The sequence below is a fragment of the Oncorhynchus clarkii genome, chromosome 7 (assembly GCF_045791955.1).
Source record: "Oncorhynchus clarkii lewisi isolate Uvic-CL-2024 chromosome 7, UVic_Ocla_1.0, whole genome shotgun sequence".
Lineage (NCBI taxonomy): Eukaryota > Metazoa > Chordata > Actinopteri > Salmoniformes > Salmonidae > Oncorhynchus > Oncorhynchus clarkii.
Genome location: NC_092153.1, coordinates 19,629,215 through 19,650,915, shown reverse-complemented (window position 1 = coordinate 19,650,915; position 21,701 = coordinate 19,629,215). Strand labels below are relative to the sequence as shown.

General features: G+C 42.7%; 1 protein-coding gene across 1 annotated transcript; it reads left to right on the top strand.

Moving 5' to 3' along the window:
* Positions 1-55: 55 nt before the first annotated feature.
* On the top strand, positions 56-20,801 carry LOC139414145 (cilia and flagella associated protein 221). Its single transcript, XM_071162026.1, has 25 exons — positions 56-413; positions 820-974; positions 1,367-1,467; positions 1,627-1,713; positions 1,824-1,919; positions 2,257-2,357; positions 3,296-3,399; positions 4,185-4,344; positions 6,501-6,633; positions 6,897-7,029; positions 7,332-7,443; positions 11,621-11,708; positions 12,489-12,578; positions 12,738-12,833; positions 13,436-13,523; positions 13,716-13,813; positions 13,971-14,051; positions 14,231-14,338; positions 15,179-15,340; positions 15,847-16,005; positions 16,226-16,326; positions 19,250-19,345; positions 19,435-19,554; positions 20,126-20,185; positions 20,421-20,801. Exons 2-25 carry the CDS (start codon positions 842-844, stop codon positions 20,554-20,556), a joined length of 2,643 nt encoding a protein of 880 aa, XP_071018127.1. The 5' UTR covers positions 56-413; positions 820-841; the 3' UTR covers positions 20,557-20,801.
* The last annotated feature ends 900 nt before the right edge of the window (positions 20,802-21,701 follow it).

The following is a 21,701-nucleotide window of genomic DNA, read 5'->3' as shown; positions in this document are numbered from 1 at the left end:
CGCTTGTAGGCGAAGTCATGGCGATATTGGCTCGCTAAACTCATGCGCAGAAATACCATTGGGTCTGATGTTCGTCTCACGCTGAACTGCGCATGTGCATGCCGTCATATCAAAGGCGCTTGTTTTCACTTTCACGAGATTGTAGTAATACAATGTTCAACTACTTAATACATTGGCTTGCACTAGGTTGTGCCTTTAGATAAATTAATTACTAAATAATATTTTTTCACTTCTGTCATCGACTTCTCAAACCGCGGTCTTGTCTGCTTTGTCTGTTTTGCAAGCGTTCCCAGAAGTCTGGTGATGTTGCGCCTCTGGGTTTAGAAACTCTTTGCAAGTCCTAACCGCGTCCCACCGAGGCATTACTATGGCGACGAGAGTGTTTGGTGGATGTTCTGTAGGTGAAACAACAGGTACGTGCCGTTTTCAACCTTGAAAAGCACCGACATCGGGCAACGAATAAAAACGTGTGTTGTTTATGAGCTACCAAATCGAACCTATATTTTTTTGTTTACACACCAATATCTCCTGAAAGTCGCACGGTTGTCATGAAGTTTGATAACAAGCTAGCTAGCTGTTCCTCTTTGCTAGCTGCCCCTCTCTGCTGTGCTAGCTTCCACTTTCTCTTGCTAACCCGTCCCTAGGTAGTTTGCTTATTTTCCAGTGTCAACTGTAGCTGCACATGCACAAAGTTGGCTTGCTAGCTTTGTGTCATTTGGTTCTTCTCATTATCCCATGGACAACATTGCATCTTTGAAATGCAAGCATTTACATATCTGATGTGGTATGAATTGTGATATTGTTTGCTATCTTCTTCAGCCCTGTTTCTAATGGAGAAGTGATGGAAGTGGCACACACTGCATCAGAGACATTCACAGACAGTCAAAGGAAGAAGACCCCTCTTCCACTGTGCCGACTGGTGGAGGACAGAAAAAGAAGTCCCTCTAATGTCCCTCATCACCTACTAGAGACCCGTAGGACCCTCACACTTTAACGATTTGATACATCTCAGTCATATATTTAACGGGCTATATTCAGTCAAGAAGAAAATGTTTAGGGTAGTAGAGCACTAGGGCTAGTCCTATAATATGCATGCTCATGATGCTATCTGAGTTACCGTTGACTACATTATACAGTGTGTGGCGTTTTGGCTTCTTATATTTTACATTTGAGTCATTTAGCAGATGTTCTTTTCCAGAGCGACTTACAGTAGTGAGTGCATACATTTTCTTTGTGTTGGTCCCCCATGGGAATCAGACCCACAACCCTGGCATTGCAAGCACCATGCTCTACCAATTTGAGCCACCTGGGACTAAGCAGATGGTGAATACATATATCTCTTTTATATTATACTTATACCTTCCAGAAACCTATACCAAACTCAAGAGCAACAGTGCAATCGAAGCAGAACCCTCAGCACTTCACTTCAGTGGGTTTAAACTGGGGAAGGACTATCACAGGAGCCTGGTGAGTGAAGCAATGAGCTCCAGCAATGTGTTGACTGTTCCAAGAGAACAAAAGACAAAGCACTGACTTTTAGATCCATTGTGCAGTTATATGTACTTCATTTACCAGTACATTATACCTAGGCGTCATGTAATTAGTCTTTGTTTTAATCTTCCTCAGAAATTGATCAACATATCATCTGAAGTGATCAACATTCACATTATCCCCACTCAAACAAAGCATTTCAAAACAAAATATTTAAAAAAGGTATTTGTTTCTTACTATTTGATGTCAAGTTATGCATTCCGTCTATAATCTTTGATTCGTATGCGTGTCAGTGTTGATACTTAATTCCTCCATTTTGATAATCTGTGCAGCATCGTCTTGTCCCTGGACTGTCCTACACAGTGAAGGTACACTTCTGTCCTGACGAATGGCGCTACTTCTACGACTGTATTCGGATTCATTGCAAGGTTGGAATCCAGTGCTATGTTAGTTTCTAATCAAGTTTGCTTGCTGTCATGTCTGACAGTGATCTCTTCAACTTCTACTTCTAATCTATTCAACTGTCACTCAAAATAGGGATTTGCTGTGTTTATGCATCACATGTCGTTTGTTGTCAACATTTCTCTCCATAGTTGCTGCAAGGTAAGCCTGGTCCCAGATCTGTTTGTGCTGTTATGCAAACTTCTAATGTAATTGGCAAACTGATCTGGGACCAGGGTACTGCTACAAGGTTCCCTCCTGCTTAGAACTCCAGGAAATGAATGTATCAGGGAGCATTGCTATTCTCTCTCAATCTCTCTCCAGGGGGAAGAGAACCTACAGGTTCCAGTCCATGCCTATCCCATCATCGATGACTTGCACATCCCAACACACATCACCATACCAGCTGTCCCACTGGGCCAAAGGTGAGGTGAGGTGGACATTCGTGTCTCTCTGTGCATCCTTGCCTTTTGAAAAGTCTTTCAACCCATCAATGAAACTTTCTACGTGAGTTGCATGGCCACTCATATCCCTTACAGAAAAAACACATCACCTGGGAAATCATGTGTTTTTAGAACACTTCACATATGATCACGTTTCCACATGTGTAATTTCATGTTATCACATGTTGCTTTAAATGTTGTTACATGTTATCACATTAATTTTGCATAAGATCACATGATAACATGTGTTATTGGAACACTTCACGTGAAATTAATGTATTTTTTTCTGTAAGGGATAGGCAACAACTACAGCCTAGTCTGCTAAGTGTATGCTAAGTGCACCAGTTTCTGAATTAGCCTGCCAGATAAACATGATGAGTGGCAACAAAGGCCTGTTTGTGGAATCAACTTATTGTGTTATTATGGTCATGTAACGCATTACAAAAGTTTGTTTTTAATAATCTCTGTTGACACTAATGATGCGGTGACCAGTCAATATATTAGAGTCCATTTGGACAGGTAGATAGCTAATCGTAGTTCTCTAAGCCGCATGCTGGGATATTTGCTAGGGTCAGTAGTATTTGTCTTGCATATTCAACAATCTTCAGTGAAAACAATACGCTTGGAAAGAGAATACTTCACAAATATCAAAATATAAATATTTGTAGGGCCATAGAGATATATTAATTGTTTACATTTTACCGATTGTGACGCAATGTACTTTCCATTATTATTTTTAGGAGGGCATTTTTATCTCTTGTTGAAAATGATTGTCTTTTGAACTGAGTGGCAGGCTGAATTTGATTTAGCTTTACATTGTAGGCCTCAATGAACATGTAGGCTGTTGTCCCTTTCTTTCTGGGACTGTGCGATATCTGTGCTTGTTATCTTTGACCTTTGACCCGTCTTTGACCTTCCAGTGTCAGCCATGTGATCCCTCTGAGCTGCAGCTGTCCCATTGACTTTGAGTTCCAGGTGCACATCATCCAGCCACACAAGGCCTTCTCTGTCCAGCCCCTGTCAGGTAACTCCAATCAACAGACTTGGTAGCACTTAGGCCACTGAATAAAGTCATAATTACACCATTATGTTAGAGTTCTGATGACAGATGATAGAACAAGATAGAAACAACATCTCAGTCAGACAGACAGTGAGGATAACCCCTGTATTATTCTATCTACAGTTGGAATATATTCTGGGATTAATGTATTAAGCCCATGAGTCTCCTTGCCAGATATGTATCAATTTATTTTTTTGTATTTGACGGTAGGATAATTTCTGGTTTAATAATAAGGTTCCGGCTATGTTTTTGTGTTAGTTCCTTGAGGTGATTAGTTTAAAATTTGGACCACATAAAAAAAAAATTGTTGGCTCCCAGACACCTAGACTCTGCTCTATGAACTCACGTAATATGATTAGCTCATTACCCAGCCGACCTGTGATTCCTTAACACCACCATCATGTCTTGTGTTTGAATTACTGTGGAAAGATGCTGATAGTCTGCAACAGAGCCACCTTGACACAAAGCAGTCAGGGGGGGAACTGTGCTGTTTTGTCTCTGGCATTGATGGTGATGCTTTCCAGACAATGAGTGGTGCTGGATCTCCGGGGTTATGCAAATAGCCTAGTACTCAGACTGGGTAGAGAGATCTGAAAAAGTGTCTCTCTATGTTTCCCATGGTTTGAGGGTATCGAAGTGTTGAGTTTAGGTAGGCCTACGTATTGTTTTCCTTTCAAAAATGCATTATTGGTCACATGTAAAATTCTGAGTTTGTCAAGACCTAGTCCTTTGTTTGTGTTTGATTCTAGGAGTGATTCCAGCCAATGGGAAGGTGGAGGTGACCGTCACATTCAGGCCGTTCCAGTATGACACGTCCCAGGTCACTCTACAGGTGGTCATCTCCCAGTTCAACTCCAAACCCTACGTCTGCACCCTCAGCGGGTCCTCCTCGCCCCGCCTGGCACTCAGGTATCCCAGAACTATTCTTAAATGTTAAAGGTTAATTCATCAAACACTATATTGAATTATGCAATTTTTACCAGGTCACAGTTACAATTATACACATATTTGATATATGGTCAGCAAAGTTCCTGTTTTCTTGGTTTGTATCACGTTATTGCTTATTATTTTCTGTCATTGTGAGTTCCATCAATTGATGCACTGAGCCAAACATATTTCTTTACTGATAATGAATGGAAAACATGTTATTGTTAAGTGGTTACAATATCCTTTTGTAAACAATGCTTACATACGTTTCATAGAGCGAGTGCTATAGTGAGAGAGACCAAGTGCTGCACGTGTACTGTATTGAAGCTCTCTGTCTGCAAACTTTGAAATTAGAAATTGTACAAACATTTAGAGGGATAAAACTTAACCCTTGCAGAGAAGAACCATACAAGTGCATACTGTTCCATTTTCAGACATTCAAATGTTTCTCTATTTCGAAGTGTGTATATACCACATTAGGAATTTTACAGTTGATAGATACTTGAATAATTTACCCCCCCCAAAAATGTATAATGATGTATCATGTTTATCTACATTTATTGAAAATGCACGTACAGGTATATGGTTCTTCTGCACGATTCTAATTATGATGATATCCTTTTTTTCCATTGATTTCTGTTCATGACTAAATTCTTTGTTTAGTCCTGGGCTACAGACGCAAAACCACGCACAGTCACTTATACTGATAAACAGGTTGTTCTTGTTCTCGTGTCTGTATATAAAATATCATTTTTGATTCAGTTCCCATGAGAAAATGAGTGTACTCCATCACTGACAGTGGACGAGTTTTACTCCCCTGTGTTATGACTAAGGGAAGTTAATGATTTATCAAGCAAGGGAACTGCAGTCATATCAAAATGCATTGGTATCCAATCCATTCAATGTGTGTGCTTTAGATCAAATATCCCCATGTTTACTTCTCCCTGGACCCGCAAGAAAAGTTATGAAGATAAGATTTGAATGAGTTAATGGAAGAATCGGCAGATTGTAGATTTAGAAGGAGCACCTTCCTAATATTGAGTTGCACCCCCTTTTTTATCCTCAGAAAGCCTAAGTTCGTTATGGCATGGACTACAAGGTGTCGAAAGCGTTCCACAGGGATGCTGGCCCATATTGACTCCAATGCTTCCCACAGCTGTGTCAATTTGATTTGATTTGAAGTTGGCAGGATATCCTTTGGGTGGTGGACCATTCTTGATACACACGGGAAACTTGCGCTTGGAAAACCCAGCATTGTTGTAGTTCTTGACACCCTCAAACCGGTGCGCGTGACACCTACTACCATAACCGTTCAAAGGCACTTCCATCTTTTGTCTTGCCCATTCATTCTCCGAATGGCACACATGTACAATTCATGTCTATATTCTCTCAAGGCTTCAAAATCCTTCCTTAACCTGTCCCCTCCCCTTCATTTACACTGATACCATGGGAAGATTATTGTTTATTTTGTTCAGCAAATATTGATAGGATTTATCTACTCTTATAATGCCAACAGCCCCATGTACAGTATCAAAGTCCAATTATTAGCTAAGTACACAATTAAGTTATTAATGGCAGATAAAGCCTGGTAAGTTATTAGTCAACTATGGCTATGTTGAGCTCTGGAGGTTTCCCAGCAGGCAGTCCCCAAGGTACAGTACTTAGCCCTCTCTCTTTTACTCAGTTAGCATTAGGTTTGGACCCTAGGCCTAGAGTGATGGAAACAAACTATTATTGACATTTTACTGCAGTGGGCTAAATCACGCAGAGTGTTTCTTGGTAGTCTTAAACAAATCTACTGTGAATCAGAAGTTTACACCTCACACAAGTGGTTATGGGCTTAATAAAAGAAGACACCTGTACCATGTCAGGTTATAAAGTTGAAGTGTATTACATTTTGACTTTGCATCCCAATATTACAATTTATAAACATCACAGAAGACTGAAATATAACAAAACCATTTGCCATAGAAACACCGGATTTTCAACAGGTGTTTTTAAATAATGTTTATTAATTATGAAATTATTAAAACATATATATTAGTAACATTCCACAGAAGAGGCCACTAGAGGGCAATTTGGTCATTATACTGCAGGAAACGTGCTACATGCATTTATTGGTGTTGTTTCTGACCCAGTCAACAGGAGAAAGACATGGGACACGCAAGAGAAGTTTTGTTTATTGACAGTCGAGGGCCTCCACCTGTCTCCTTGATACAGCCTCTGACCAAAACCAAGCAGAGGTCAATGCGGACACCTGAAAAGTCAAAGGTACCGCAAAGCATTTAACTCCAGCTGTACCAAGGGTGCGTTTCCAGAAAGCCTTCTAGCTGACATCACACCTTGTTTATCTTGACAACCCAGCTGCACAGAGATGAAAAGTCATGCTAGAAAAAAAGGACAATGGTAGCGACGGGGCTTTCCAGAAACTCACTCCAGTTCATTTAGCAGACTATGCTACAATGTCGATAATAAGGTAATAATATGAATATGAACATATCTTGTGTGTGATTGGTTTTGTATGATTTCAATAGACCGTAAGGGAGAGAAGAGAGAGTGATGTGAAGCTGAGCCTGAAGACTGCAGTTGATGTGTCCACCCCTGCTGGAGTGGTCAAGATACTGATACAACAGACTGATAAACTGAGCTCTAAAGAACTGAGGGAAGGTACCTGGACAAGTTTTACACCAGTAATCAACTTTCACACCAGTAATCAACTTTCACACCAGTAATCAACATACATTAGATTTTCTCTAAGAGATAAGAGAGTGTCAAAAATCACTTAATGTATAGAGGGGAGAAACCCGGTTTGTTGGATGACTTGTTTGCTAGTGTGACTGAAAGCTCTCAGATGTTTCAAATTCTGGAATGCTTCATTCATTGCCATTTGGGTCTGCTGCAGACTGTATTTGCTGTTACTAAGTTACAGATATATATATATATATATATAATTTTTTTTTACAATTCAGCCATGATGTCCCAACCTAAGCTGGGCCTCCAGACAAGACAGATGAAAGAGGCGTTCTTTGAGACCAGGGTTCAACAGGACATCCAGGAGGAGAGAGCCAATCATCTCAGATGGTGAGGAACCATAATTTACTCACGTTAATAATCATAAACAGTGCATTCGGAAAGTATTCAGACCCCTTGACTTTTTCCACATTTTGTTACATTACAGCCTTATTCTAAAATTGATGAAATTGTTTTTTTCTTCATCAATCTACACACAATATCCCATAATGACAAAGCAAAAACAGGTTTGAAAAACAGGTTTGAAAAATATCACATTTACATAAGTATTCAGACCCTTTACTCAGTACTTTGTTGAAGAACCTTTGGCAGCGATTACAGTCTCAATTTTTCTCGGGTATGATGCTACAAGCTTGGCACACCTGTATTTGGAGAGTTTCTGTCACGCGTGCTCCCCCTGTCTGGTGTTCGAGGGCGTCAGGCGCCCATCATTACACACATCATTACGTTACGTCATCATTACGTGCATCAGCGCAATATGGGACTCACCTGGACTCCTTCACTTTGTTGATTGCCCCCTCTATATCTGTCTGTTCCTCAGTTTGTTCCCTTGTCAGCATTAATGTTGTTATGACTTTCATGTCCAGACACTGTCTTGTCTTGTTTCATGTCTGTTTATTAATTAAATGTTCACTCCCTGTACTTGCTTCTCATCTCCAAGCGTCTGACCTCACAGAATGCTGACACCAAAATTTGAAGCATCAGGGAGTTTTTGTTTTTTGTTTTTGTTGGTGATGTCGGGTCCGGGTGCCGCTGCCGGAGGAGCCTGGGGTGCCTCAGTTGGCTTGTTGGGCTTCCACGCCTTAGCTGGCTCGAGAGGTTCCCTTGCCTTGGTTGGCTCATCAGGCTTCTATCCCACATCATGTCTCACCCGGCTCGTCAGGCTCCAACACCCCAGCCGACTCTTCAGACTTCCACTCTTCAGCGGGTTCGTCAGGTTCGCCCAGGTGGGACGTCGGGTGGCGCCACTATGGGGGGGGGGGGGGGAGTACTGTCAAACCTGCTTTCGCTCCCCCTTTCTGGCGCTCGAGGACACCAAGTGGCCTATCATTACGCACACCTGTCACTATCATTGCATGTATCAACGCAATATTGGACTCACCTGGACTCCATCACTTTGTTTATTGCCCTCTCTATATTTGTCTGTTCCTCAGTTTGTTCCCCGTGTCAGCATTAATGTTATGTTTTTGATGTCCAGACGCTGTCCTGCCTTGTTTCATGTCTGTTTATTAATTAGATGTTCACTCCCTGTACTTGCTTCCCGTCTCTAAGCGTCTGTCCTTACAGTTTCTCCCATTCTTCTCTGCAGATCCTCTCAAGCTCTGTCAGGTTGAATGGGGAGCGTCGCAGCACAGCTGTTTTCAGGTTTCTCCAGAGATATTAGATCAGGTTCAAATCCGGACTCTGGCTGGGCCACTCAAGGACATTCAGAGACGTGTCCTGAAGCCACTCCTGCACTGTCTTGGCTGTGTGCTTAGGGTCGTTGCCCTGTTGGAAGGTGAACCTTCGCCAATGTCTGAGGTCCTGAGCGCTCTGGAGCAGGTTTTCATCAAGGATCTGTCTCTACTTTGCTCCGTTCATATTTCACTCGATCCTGACTAGTCTCCCAGTCCCTGCTGCTGAAAAACATCCCCACAGCTTGATGCTGCTACCACTATGCCTCACCGTAGGGACAGTGCCAGATTTCTTCCAGACGTGACACTTGGTATTCAGGCCGAAGAGTTCAATCTTAGTTTAATCAGACCAGAGAATCTTGTTTCTCTTGGTCTAAGTCCTTTAGGTTCCTTTTGGCAAACTCCAAGTGGGCTGTCATGTGCCTTTTACTGAGCAGTGGCTTCAGTCTGGCCACTATACCATGAAGGCCTGATTGGTGGAGTGCTGCAGAGATGGTTGTCCTTCTGGAAGGTTCTCCCATCTCCACAGAGGAATTCTTGAGATCTTTCAGAGTGACAATCAGGTTCTTGGTCATCTACCTGACCAAGGCCCTTCTTCCACGATTGCTCAGTTTGGCCGGGAAGCCAGCTCTAGGAAGGGTCTTGGTGGTTCCAAACTTCTTCAATTTAAGAATGATGGAGGCCACTGTGTTCTTGCGGACCTTCAATGCTGCAGACATTTTTTGGTACACTTCCACATATCTGTGGCTTGACACAATCCTGTCTCTTGAGCTTTATGGACAATTCCTTTGACCTCATAGCTTGGTTTTTGCACTGTCAACTGTGGGACCTTATATAGACAGGTGTGTGCCTTTCGAAATCATGTCCAATCAATTGAATTTGCCACAGGGGGACTCCAGTCAAGTTGTAGAAACATCTCAAGGATGATCAATGGAAACAGGATGCACCTGAGCTCAATTTCAAGTCTCATAGCAAAGGGTCTGAATACTTATGTAAATAAGGTATTAAAAAAAAAAATGTTTTAATAAATTTGCTACATTTTCTACAAACCTTTTTTCGATTTGTCATTATTAGGTATTGTGTGTAGATTGATGAGGGAAAAATGCATTATTCAATTTTAGAATAAGGTTGTAACATAACAAAATGTGCAAAAGTCAAGGGGTCTGAATAATTTCCGAATGCACTGTACAGTCATGGCCAAAGGTTTTGAGAATGACACAAATATTAATTTTCACAAAGTCTGCTTTCTCAGTTTGTATGATGGCAATTTGCATATACTCCAGAATGTTATGAAGAGTGGCCAGATGAATTGCAATTATTTGCAAAGTCCCTCTTTGCCATGCAAATGAACTGAATACCCCAAAAACATTTCCACTGCATTTCAGCCCTGCCACAAAAGGACCAGCTGACATCATGTCAGTGATTCTCTCGTTAACACAGGTGTGAGTGTTGACGAGGACAAGGCTGGAGATCACTATGTCATGCTGATTGAGCTCAAATAACAGACTGGAAGCTTCAAAAGGAGGGTGGTGCTTGGAATCATTGTTCTTCATCTGTCAACCATGGTTACCCGCAACGAAACACGTGCCGTCATCATTGCTTTGCGCAAAAAGGGCTTCACAGGCAAGGATATTGCTGCCAGTAAGATTGCACCTAAATCAAGCATTTATCGGATCATCAAGAACTTCAAGGAGAGGGGTTCAATTGTTGTGAAGAAAGCTTCAGGGTGCCCAAGTAATTCCAGCAAGCGCCAGGACCGTCTCCTAAAGTTGATTCAGCTGCGGGATCAGTGCACCACATGTACAGAGCTTGCTCAGGAATGGCAGCAGGTAGATGCGAGTGCATCTGCACGCACAGTGAGGCGAAGACTTTTGGAGGATGGCCTGGTGTCAAGAAGGGCAGCAAAGAAGCCACTTCTCTCCAGGAAAAACATCAGGGACAGACTGATATTCTGCAAAAGGTACAGGGATTGGACTGCTGAGGACTAGGGTAAAGTCATTTTCTCTGATGAATCACCTTTCCGATTGTTTGGGGCATCCAGAAAAAAGCTTGTCCGGAGAAGACAAGGTGAGTGCTACCATCAGTCCTGTGTCATGCCAACAGTAAAGCATCCTGAGACCATTCATGTGTGGGGTTGCTTCTCAGCCAAGGGAGTGGGCTCACTCACAATTTTGCCTAAGAACACAGCCATGAATAAAGAATGGTACCAACACATCCTCAAAGAGCAACTTCTCCAAACCATCCAGGAACAGTTTGGTGACGAACAATGCCTTTTCCAGCATGATGGAGCACCTTGCCATAAGGCAAATGTGATAACTAAGTGGCCCGAGGAACAAAACATCTGTATTTTGGGTCCATGGCCTGGAAACTCCCCAGACCTTAATCCCATTGAGAACTTGTGGTCAATCCTCAAGAGGCGGGTGGACAAACAAAACCCCACTAATTCTGACAAACTCCAAGCATTGATTATGCAAGAATGGGCTGCCATCAGTCAGGATGTGGCCCAGAAGTTAATTGACAGCATGCCAGGGCGGATTGCAGAGGTCTTGAAAAAGAAGGGTCAACACTGCAAATATCGACTCTGCATCAACTTCATGTAATTGTCAATAAAAGCCTTTGACACTTATAAAATGCTTGTAATTATACTTCAGTATTCCATAGTAACGTCTGACAAAAATATCTACAGACAGTGAGGCAGCAGACTTTGTGAAAATTACTATTTGTGTCATTCTCAAAACTTTTGGCCATGACTGTAGATTACCGTATCTATGATTATGTACTAAATGTCATAGGTCACTCAAACTGTACTGTAGATAAATGTATTTTTGATTAAGGCAAGTTCACCTTGGGAAGGACCCTGTCTCGACACAGACCAAAATGCAGGTTTTGGAGGAGAGAGATGTTGCAGATTATGAATATATGGTAAGATTTGTAACTTATCATGATAGTCATAATAATCATAATACACTGTTGCTGTATGTTGTATATCCGACATGTTTCATGTTTTCCTCTGCTCTGGCTTTGTTTTCTCATCACTTGGGCAACCAGTTTTTCTCCGGTTTGCATACCATATTGTTACTATGTTTTAGATACACATTACCAAAAGTATGTGGACACCAACTATATTTAGAGTTTTATTGAGAACAGCCAGTAAATGTATAAGTAGTAACTTTTCCTTAGATATACAACATGAGGCTGTAATGTCAGAGGGAGCTGCTGCTATTGCTGTTTCTTCTAAAGGGGAACAGATGACAGATCTCTCTCAGGACACTTAACAGCACTTCCTCTCCCCTCTCTCTGTTTATTGGCTGTATTTACTGTGTTCTTTACAGGCCACCATTGTTTTTTAGAGAGGCCAACCACTCCACTTGGGGATTGGATAAACTCCTTTCAAGTGTTTTCTCTGGAATCTGGAGCTTAGGCCAGAAACTGAAACAGCCTTTAACACCTCTTCCCTATGCCTTCTGCTGATCTGTGTTTCATACATTTGTGTAACAGAGGTCGTTTAGTGACCTTTCTAGTGTGATGATCAGTAACCTTAGCTGAGACTTGAAGAGTTGAATTGGCTCCCAGAGCAAATGTCTAGGCGTTTGGCTTAGTGGGCTAATGCATTCTCCCGGGACTGATCCCTGTTAGTCACACTTGCTCGTATTCTAAACATGACGAACCCCCGTCTTAATTGAACGTCCGTCTTAATTCCAGGTTAGAAAAGGAGAGGTGAGGAAGGAGAGGGACTTTGCTAGAGGCCAACCTAAGCTCTCTACCAGACGGGTCCTGCGTAACACAGGCCAGGTAAGCATGTCGAAGTCAAAACGGACCTGTTTGCCTTTAAAATGGCATCAAATGGAATGGATATAGCTTCCCCCCCCCCCCCCCCTCCCGAGGATGAGAGCTGCTTGTTTCCATTTTCTTTTTCACAATCAAAACGTCTGTTCTGTTTGTACCTTCCAGGCACCGGTGGGCACGCCTTCCTTTCGCATGTACTCCAGCAGTCATCTGGAGATCAGGCAGAGAGCTCTGAGGCTCTTCCAGCAGGCAGCCCGCAAGGTACAGTACTTAACCCTTTCTCTTTCACTCTATTGGCCTTAGGTTAGGCCCTGTAGGCATAGAGTGCCTCATTCCAGCCCACTCAACACAATGGTTTTTCACTCACAAACCACAAGCCAAAACCCTGTGTGACGGTGTGTATACTCTCTATGATAACGATCTTAAGCCATGCCATAAGATGGTGTAGTAGCAGTTTTGTAGTGGCGCACAGTCCAGTCTAATGAAAGTAGTAAGAAGCTAAGAATAGACATTCCCTGTAGTATGTCTGGGATGGGAATTCCTAAGGTCAGTTATATTTAATGATGTGGCCTACATTTGAATAAATTCAACCAAATGCCAAACTGTAAAACCAGTATGTTATACAATACCTCATAGGCAGTTGGAAAGCTGACAATGTCCAAGTCCTGGTTCTCTTTAATATCATATTTCTCCCAAAGCATACTTGAAAATATTTTGTTTTTTTTAGTATTTATATCATTCTCTATTTGAGCAAGAAAGATGTGCTGCAACAGATGTCATACAGCACGAAGAGGGTTTACTTATAAACATGCATAACCTTTCGAAACAACACAACTTCTAAGTGAGTGCACCATGTGTTTCAGGTGGTGATTCAATGTCGTGTGAACAACAGACTGGTCTCGTTGAGGAGGCTGACTCAAAGCTTGAAGCGCCTGTCCACAGGAGTAAGAGGTATTGTGCTGTTGAGACCCCACAGGGCAAACGTGTTCTCTATTTGACACAGGCATATGATCAAAATACATATCTGAACGATGCAGCACACACATTTGTTGTGCCAAAATAAAAATCTATCTTAAAGTTATTTTACCCCCAAGTCATTGTGATGTTGGAAGCGAGCAAGATGCATGCATTTTTCTGTTTCAGTTGAGGAGGAGACCTTTCATCTCCCGAAGATCTCACCAGACAGCGTGATTCCGTTCACATTCCCTATCTTCTCTCTTCCTAACCACTCTGATGAACTGGTAAGTGCAGTGCGCTTTGATAAAAAGACATCTTGTTCTTGCGTGGACTACTTGCAAAGGAGGGACACTGATTTGATTTGCCCAGTAGTTTGTATTCATTGAAATGATTTAGTGAAAATGACCATAACGTAGTGTTGGCCTTGTACTTTATGCCCAGGCTCCCAATGCATTGGGTGCCGTCCCTGTTAGGCCTATTGAGGTCCTGGTCAAACGACACACTCCATTCTTCAATCTGAAGGTACGTTTACGTGAGAGGTCTTTGCCTGAATAAAGAATCATTGATATTGCTTCTACATTGTAGCACTAACAACTAGCCATTTCTGCCTTTCTGTCACAGCTGATGATGACAGGGATTTTGCTTGGAAATGGTACAGTAACATGCTCACTTGTGTCCCATTACGTGTGTTGTTTTTCAAGGTTCCCCAGCACTACAAGTTAATGGGGTACCAGCCTGTTTCGGCCTTTGAGGCTGCCGCTAGCTACATTCTCCCAACCCAGCCCAGGACACTATGCACTGGGGCACAGGTGAGCCAAGAGACAACTCACCAGCAACACTGTGGGACACTTACATTGGTGGTGTGTAATACACAGATCCATTTATACAAAAGCAAATAAATCAATCTTTTAAGCCTTTTATGAGATGATAAACAAGTGATATAACATAAACAATGTAATAGAACAGCAATAACCCTGAGAACGGAGAATGGTTCGATTGATTACTTAATGGTGTCACTGTCAGAGACTAGGATCTGCTTTGCTCCTCTGACATCCAATAGCGTGTTTGTATTTGCTCAAACTGATACAGCAATAACCTCATTGTTTATGGAATCCAACCATTAAAAAATAAATAAATGTTCCTATAGTTTCCCATGGTTGACAAGACCATGACAAGACGACCAATGACCACCCTTCTCCATAGCTCATGGTCCCCACTTAGCTCTCATCATACAAGCACTTACTCATTTATGGACAGCTCTCCATAGCAAACTCTTTACCACAACATGACTTATTATAGAAACATCCTACAACTGTCAGATCTGATCTTACTTTAGGACAACGTCAAGTAGGATTTTTGCAATTGCAGAACTAGAGCTTCTAACTGATTGGCCCCATCTCATTGATATGATTTTGATAGTATATCTCTGCTCTTGCCAGCATGGCTGTTATACAAGACTGATACATCTTTTACATTTTTTTCTCTGCTGGATCATATTCATTAGGAAACACTGTAGGAAAACATTTTGTAACGGAAAACAAAAATGTATGTTTGGTATTGAACATGTTCAGGTCGTCTCTCCTGTTTCAGTCTTTCCTTCGGTTTCCTAATGCACTGGTTGCTTGTGTGGTTGTGTCCCTGTCTTTCAGGATGAATTGTTGCCCAGAGTGATCCGTTCTCCCTCGGGGTGTGCAGTGGCCAAGCCAGAGGGCGAGGAGGATGTGGAGCAAGAGGACGAGTGTCCCAGTCTGAGCTTCACGGCCCCCACCGCCCTGCTGAAGCCTCCCTACGCCCACCCCCTCAGAATATTTGTAAGGCAATATCACAGAATATGATAGAACACATGTATTTATTTATTTACAGTATATCAGTGGAGGCTGGTGGGAGGCGCTATAGGAGGACGGGCTCAGTGTAATGGCTGGAATGGAATATATGGAACGGTATGAAACACATCAAATATATGGAAACCACATGTTTGAGTCCGTTCCACTTGTTCTATTCCATTCCAGCCATTACAACAACCCAGTCCTCCTATAGCTCCTCCCACCAGCCTCCACTGCTGTATATATATAATTGTGTTCTATTTTACATATCTACAGTATGGACCACATCTATGTCATATCTCTAGTAATAATGATTGGTGTTACTATCATGCATAGTGTTGGAAATGTTTTGTTGGAATCTCTGTCCTGATGATTCTCACAACAGCTGTTCCTTTTCTCAATAGTGGAATCATTGACTGGGCCTGAGAATATTGATAATTGTGAATAATTGTACACTGTTCATGTTCCATACTGGACTTTGTTCTGCTCTGTAGAACCCAGCCCCCGGTCTTCATGCCTTCAAAGCAGACCCCCTCTACCTAGAGTGTGATCTGGAGTTCCACCTGTGTCCACTGCCCCGGTACACCATCCCAAAGCCCTCTGTGTTTGGAATGCACACCCCCAGCACTCAGAAGAAATTTTTGGACCGAACAGTAAGTCTCTTTCATGTCAACAGGAGTTATTCATTTTAAAAAATCTTACATTTTTGTGTACTAGCATTGCATTTCTATATAATTAAAATATTATAAAAAAAATAATAGAATAGAATACCTTGAATATTCCCACAATATGGACATTTGTACTAATTGAAACTAAAGCCAAAGCCGTTTTTACAACAATTACACTGTGTTCTTTATCCTGATCAAATTGCAGGATGTGATCCGAGGTGTGATGACCTGGAAGAAGTTCCCATCGGCTGCCCTGGCCGCTCTGTCCAACACTCCCACACTCACCAGTAGCTGGGCCCCGCGCGTGTAAGGCTCCAGTAACACAGCTTTATAGGGCTGTCTACCATTCACACCACACTTACAGCTGCGTAGAGAGACCGCTAAAGTGACTTAACGAATCATGATGTACTAACTCATCTATACTATATGTTCTTGAGCAAACAGTACAAAGCATAGGCTGTTGTTCTTCACACACAACTGAACACTTTTCTTATTAGCTTATCTTGTTTGATCATCTTGTTTGACCAGCCAAGGTGTCATGGTACTGGGATGCTATGGTTAGGTAGATAGCACAGGAGGTTGGTGGCACCTTAATTGGGGAGAATGGGCTCGTGGGAATTCCAGGAGTAGAATCAGTGGAATGGTATCAAAAACATCAAACACATGGTTTCCATGGTTTCCAGGTGTTTGATGCCATTCCATTTGCTCTGTTCTGGACATTATTATGAGCCGTTCTCCCCTCAGCAGCCTCCTGAGGGAGATAGTTAGTTAGGGTGGTTTGCTATTATATTCAGATTGTCCATTGATTACAGATAACTTCAATGAAGGCACTGCACGCAACCAGTAAGTTCTTGTACCAACACAGCACTTAAAAAACCTTCTACCCTTCCACAGAGCATTTGACTTGACGAACGTGGAAAACCCTTTTGCTCCTTGTGAAGTACACTGTAAATTATAAACTCAGCAAAAAAAGAAACGTCCTCTCACTGTCAACTGCGTTTATTTTCAGCAAACTTAACATGTGTAAATATTTGTATGAAAATAACAAGATTCAACAACTGAGACATAAACTGAACAAGTTCCACAGACATGTGACTAACAGAAATGGAATAATGTGTCCCTGAACAAAGGGGGGGGGGTCAAAATCAAAAGTAACAGTCAGTATCTGGTGTGGCCACCAGCTGCATTAAGTACTGCAGTGCATTTCCTCATGGACTGCACCAGATTTGCCAGTTCTTGCTACCCCACTCTTCCACCAAGGCACCTGTAAGTTCCCGGACATTTCTGGGGGGGAATGGCCCTAGCCCTCACCCTCCGATCCAACAGGTCCCAGACATGTTCAATGTGATTGAGATCCGGGCTCTTCGCTGGTCATGGCAGAACACTGACATTCCTGTCTTGCAGGAAATCACGCACAGAACGGGCAGTATGGCTGGTGACATTGTCATGCTGGAGGGTCATTTCAGGATGAGCCTTCAGGAAGGGTACCATATGAGGGAGGAGGATGTCTTCCCTGTAATGCACAGCGTTGAGATTGCCTGCAATGACAACAAGCTCAGTCCGATGATGCTGTGAAACACCGCCCCAGACCATGACAGACCCTCCACCTCCAAATCGATCCCGCTCCAGAGTACTGGACTCAGTGTAACACTCATTCCTTCGACAATAAATGCAAATCCAACCATCACCCCTGGTGAGACAAAACCGCGACTCGTCAGTGAAGAGCACTTTTTGCCAGTTCTGTCTGGTCAGCGACTGTGGGTTTGTGCCCATAGGAATGTTGTTGCCAGTGATGTCTGGTGAGGACCTGCCTTACAGCAGGCTTACAAGCCCTCAGTCCAGCCTCTCTCAGCCTATTGCAGACAGTCTGAGCACTGATGGAGGGATTGTGCATTCCTAGTGTAACTCGGGCGGTTGTTGTTGCCATCCTGTACCTGTCCCACAGGTGTGATGTTCGGATGTACCGATCGTGGTCTGCCACTGCGAGGACGATTAGCTGTCCGTCCTCTCCCTGTAGTGCTGTCTTAGGCGTCTCACAGTACAGACATGGCAATTTATTGCCCTGGCCATATCTACAGTCCTCATGCCTCCTTGCAGCATGCCTAAGGCACGCTCACACAGATGAGCAGGGACCCTGGGCATCTTTCTTTTTTCAGAGTCAGTAGAAAGGCCTCTTTAGCGTCCTAAGTTTTCATAACTGTGACCTTAACTGCCTACCGTCTGTAAGCTGTTAGTGTCTTAACGACCGTTCCACAGGTGCATGTTCATTAATTGTTTATGGGTCATTGAACAAGCATGGGAAACAGTGTTTAAACCCTTTACAATGAAGATCTGTAAAGTTATTTTCATTTTTACGAATTATCTTTGAAAGACAGGGTCCTGAAAAGGGGACATTTCTTTTTTTGCTGAGTTTAGGCCATCCACAAACTTCCTCCAGCTGGCTCAGTGTGTTTGTGTGTGTCCACTTCTTCAAATCAAATCAAATCACATTTATTTGTCACATACACATGGTTAGCAGATGTTAATGCGAGTGTAGCAAAATGCTTGTGCTTCTAGTTCCGACAATGCAGTAATAACCAACGAGTAATCTAACTAACAATTCCAAAACTACTACCTTATACACACAAGTGTAAAGGGATAAAGAATATGTACATAAAGATATATGAATGAGTGATGGTACAGAGCGGCATAGGAACATCTTCCAAGGATGTTCTTGCTGGCTTATTCTCTGCCTCCAGATCATTTGAATGGCTAATCCTAAACTGTAGCACATTAACTACAGATCCAGACCAGTGCAAGTCTCACAGACAGACTGATGAATGGAAACACAGTGATTTACTTAATATTTACAGGGTGAGGGGGGACCGGTACTCTGTTCCCTTGTGTAAGATCTATGGCCATGCAGACTCCTTTCTGGAATCCATTCCAATGCCAGGGTTACTAAGAGCCAGCGCTATATCCTCTGCTTTGTTGAAGTAGTGTCCAAACAAGTCCAAGTGAAATGTTGCCTATACAGTTAAGGTAGGCCTCTACACCAAACCATAGGGCTGCCTGACGTGAAGATATTGGAAACATCAACAGAATGTTATTCTGTATGTTTATACTCAGCTGTACAAGATGGGCTGAAATTGTGTTTCCTGTATAAAGTTGAGATAATTGACTGACTCAACTCTGTGTACCAGTCCTTTAATGATCTACAAGTCTCTCACCTGACCGTGTGTTCCACCAGGTCTGACCCCTTCAACAGTGACATTCTGCCCACCCTGGCGCCCACAGCTCTGAATGGCCTTCCAGAAGATATGACAGAGGAGCTACTGGATGGACAGTAAGCACTAACACACGCTGACAGACATATGGACTGAAAGTAACAGGAATCCATTTCAGAGGGTTTGTGTGACTGATGTGTTTTACCAGATCTGAAAGCACGGGAGTATCTCTCACGCCTGAGATGATCCGAGCTGAGTTTCCCCTGCCAGAGAATGTACCTTCCACTCCCAGACAGCTGAAAGACGACAGCTTTAAAGATGACAGCAGGTATACTGTTCACACACACACACACACACACACACACACAAACACACACACACACACACACACACACACACACACACACACACACACACATACTGCAGGACTAGGAGCATCATGCATCTGTGTTTCCACTAAATTAACCTCTAATCCCTATGAGGAATACTGGCATTTAATTTAGCCTACAACTCAATCATTGTGTCTTCCCTTGAGTCCTTGCCAATTGTCATCAATCAATAACTTGAATTAGCATTTTTGTCATGCACTCCATTTTCTGTTTCTTCCTTCATGTTTGCTTTGTCATTATCTCTGTACATCTACTGACGGTGTGGCATGCTAATTGTTTGTAATTCGATTTGTCAAAAATCATATTATAATCAAATGATCTCTTCTAATTTGGCTAAAATAATGACGTTACATCAGCATGACGCAGAGATAGTCAAGAGACACAGAATTAGAACGCTGTTGCTGTACTACTGTCCCCTTGTGGCCAGGTTGGGATTGTAAAAGAGGATGTTAGATGAAGGTAAGATAAAGGTGGAGATAACAACAGCTCATTGTGCTTCTCCTCCACTAGTTCCCTGAGTCCCTGTAAAACTCCCCAGATGATGCCTCTCAGTACAGCAAACATCTCCAGGTGAAAACAACACAACACCTATCCCTTCCACTCAGCATCTGGTGTCAACATCAACTACTAACACAGACTCACGCACGCACAAACACACACACATTTCTTCCCCTCTCTCTCTCTCTCTCTCACTCTCTTTCTAATCTAAGACATATCTCTTTTTTATTTAATGGAAGATTTCAAAACCAAGAACAATAGGTATGATTATTCATATTTGTAAAACTTTTACTCATAACTTCTACAGGGAATCAAGAGAGCAGCAGCTGGAGATGTTTCTGAAGTCTCAGACCAATAGACTTGGTGCCAAGGTGATGGCGCGACTCAACCACCTGAATATTGTGGGCAAGGCTAATTCACCCTCTACACCAGAGAATAAATAGTGCTATATTTGTTATGAGGCACTAAGGTTGATGCAGGAAATGTCAGATTACAGTACCAACATACATTGACTGATATATTTCATATAATACATTTCACTGTAAAATATATCATTACTGTAGCTGCTAAGTGCTATTGTATAGTTACCACACCACTGATGCTGTGCCCATTGTCTTGCATTGACACTGACCAATTCATCCAAGGACATTTTCATTTAAAACAGTCTTTATGTACTTTAAAGTTTGGCTTCTTGTTTTATTTAATTAATGACAGGCCTTTCTGGCAAATAAAATAATTGATAAAGGAATGATTCCAAATGAATACCTGTATGTCACGGATCCACAGTTAAAGCAATCTCTATTGCACTCCACACTGCTCTTTCTCACCTGGCCAAAAGGAACACCTATGTGAGAATGCTATTCATTGACTACAGCTCAGTGTTCAACACCATAGTGCACTCCCAGCTCATCATTAAGCTAAGGATCCTGGGATTAAACACCGCCCTCTGCAATTGGACCCTGGACTTTCCGAAGGGCCGCCCCCAGGTGGTGAGGGTAGGCAAAAACACAAAAGCCATGCTGAACCTCAACACGTGCCCCTCAGGCGTGCCTGCTTAGTCTCAACCTGCACTCCCTGTTCACCCATAACTGCGTGGCCACGCACGACTCAAACATCTTCATTAAGTTAGCCGATGACACAAAGGATTGTGGTAGGCCTGATCACTGACGATGTTGAGAGAGAGACCAGAGACCTGGCAGTGTGGTGCCAGGACCACAACCTCTCCTTCAACGTCAGCAAGACAAAGGAGCTGATAATGGACTACAGGAAATGGAGGGCTGAGCACGCCCCTATTCACATCGACGGGGCTGTAGTGGAGCGGGTCGAGCGATTCAAGTTCCTTGGTGTTCACACATCACATAGTCCAAACACACCAACACAGTCGTGAAGAGGGCACGACAACTCCCCTTCCCCCTCAGGAGGCTGAAAAGATTTGGCAAAAAGTTCTACAGCTGCACCATTGAGAGTATCTTGACTGGCTGCATCACCGCTTATTATGGCAACTGCTTGGCATCTGACTTGTAAGGTGCTTACAGAGAGTACATCACTGGAGCCAAGCTTCCTGCCATCCAGGACCTCTATACCAGGC

Coding starts and splice junctions, on each gene's coding strand:
- LOC139414145 (XM_071162026.1), top strand. CDS start 842: ATGGAAGTGGCACACACTGCATCAGAGACATTCACAGACAGTCAAAGG. Junction 13,814..13,970: donor CTAACCACTCTGATGAACTG/GTAAGTGCAGTG, acceptor CTTTATGCCCAG/GCTCCCAATGCATTGGGTGC. Junction 19,555..20,125: donor AGCTTTAAAGATGACAGCAG/GTATACTGTTCA, acceptor CTCCTCCACTAG/TTCCCTGAGTCCCTGTAAAA.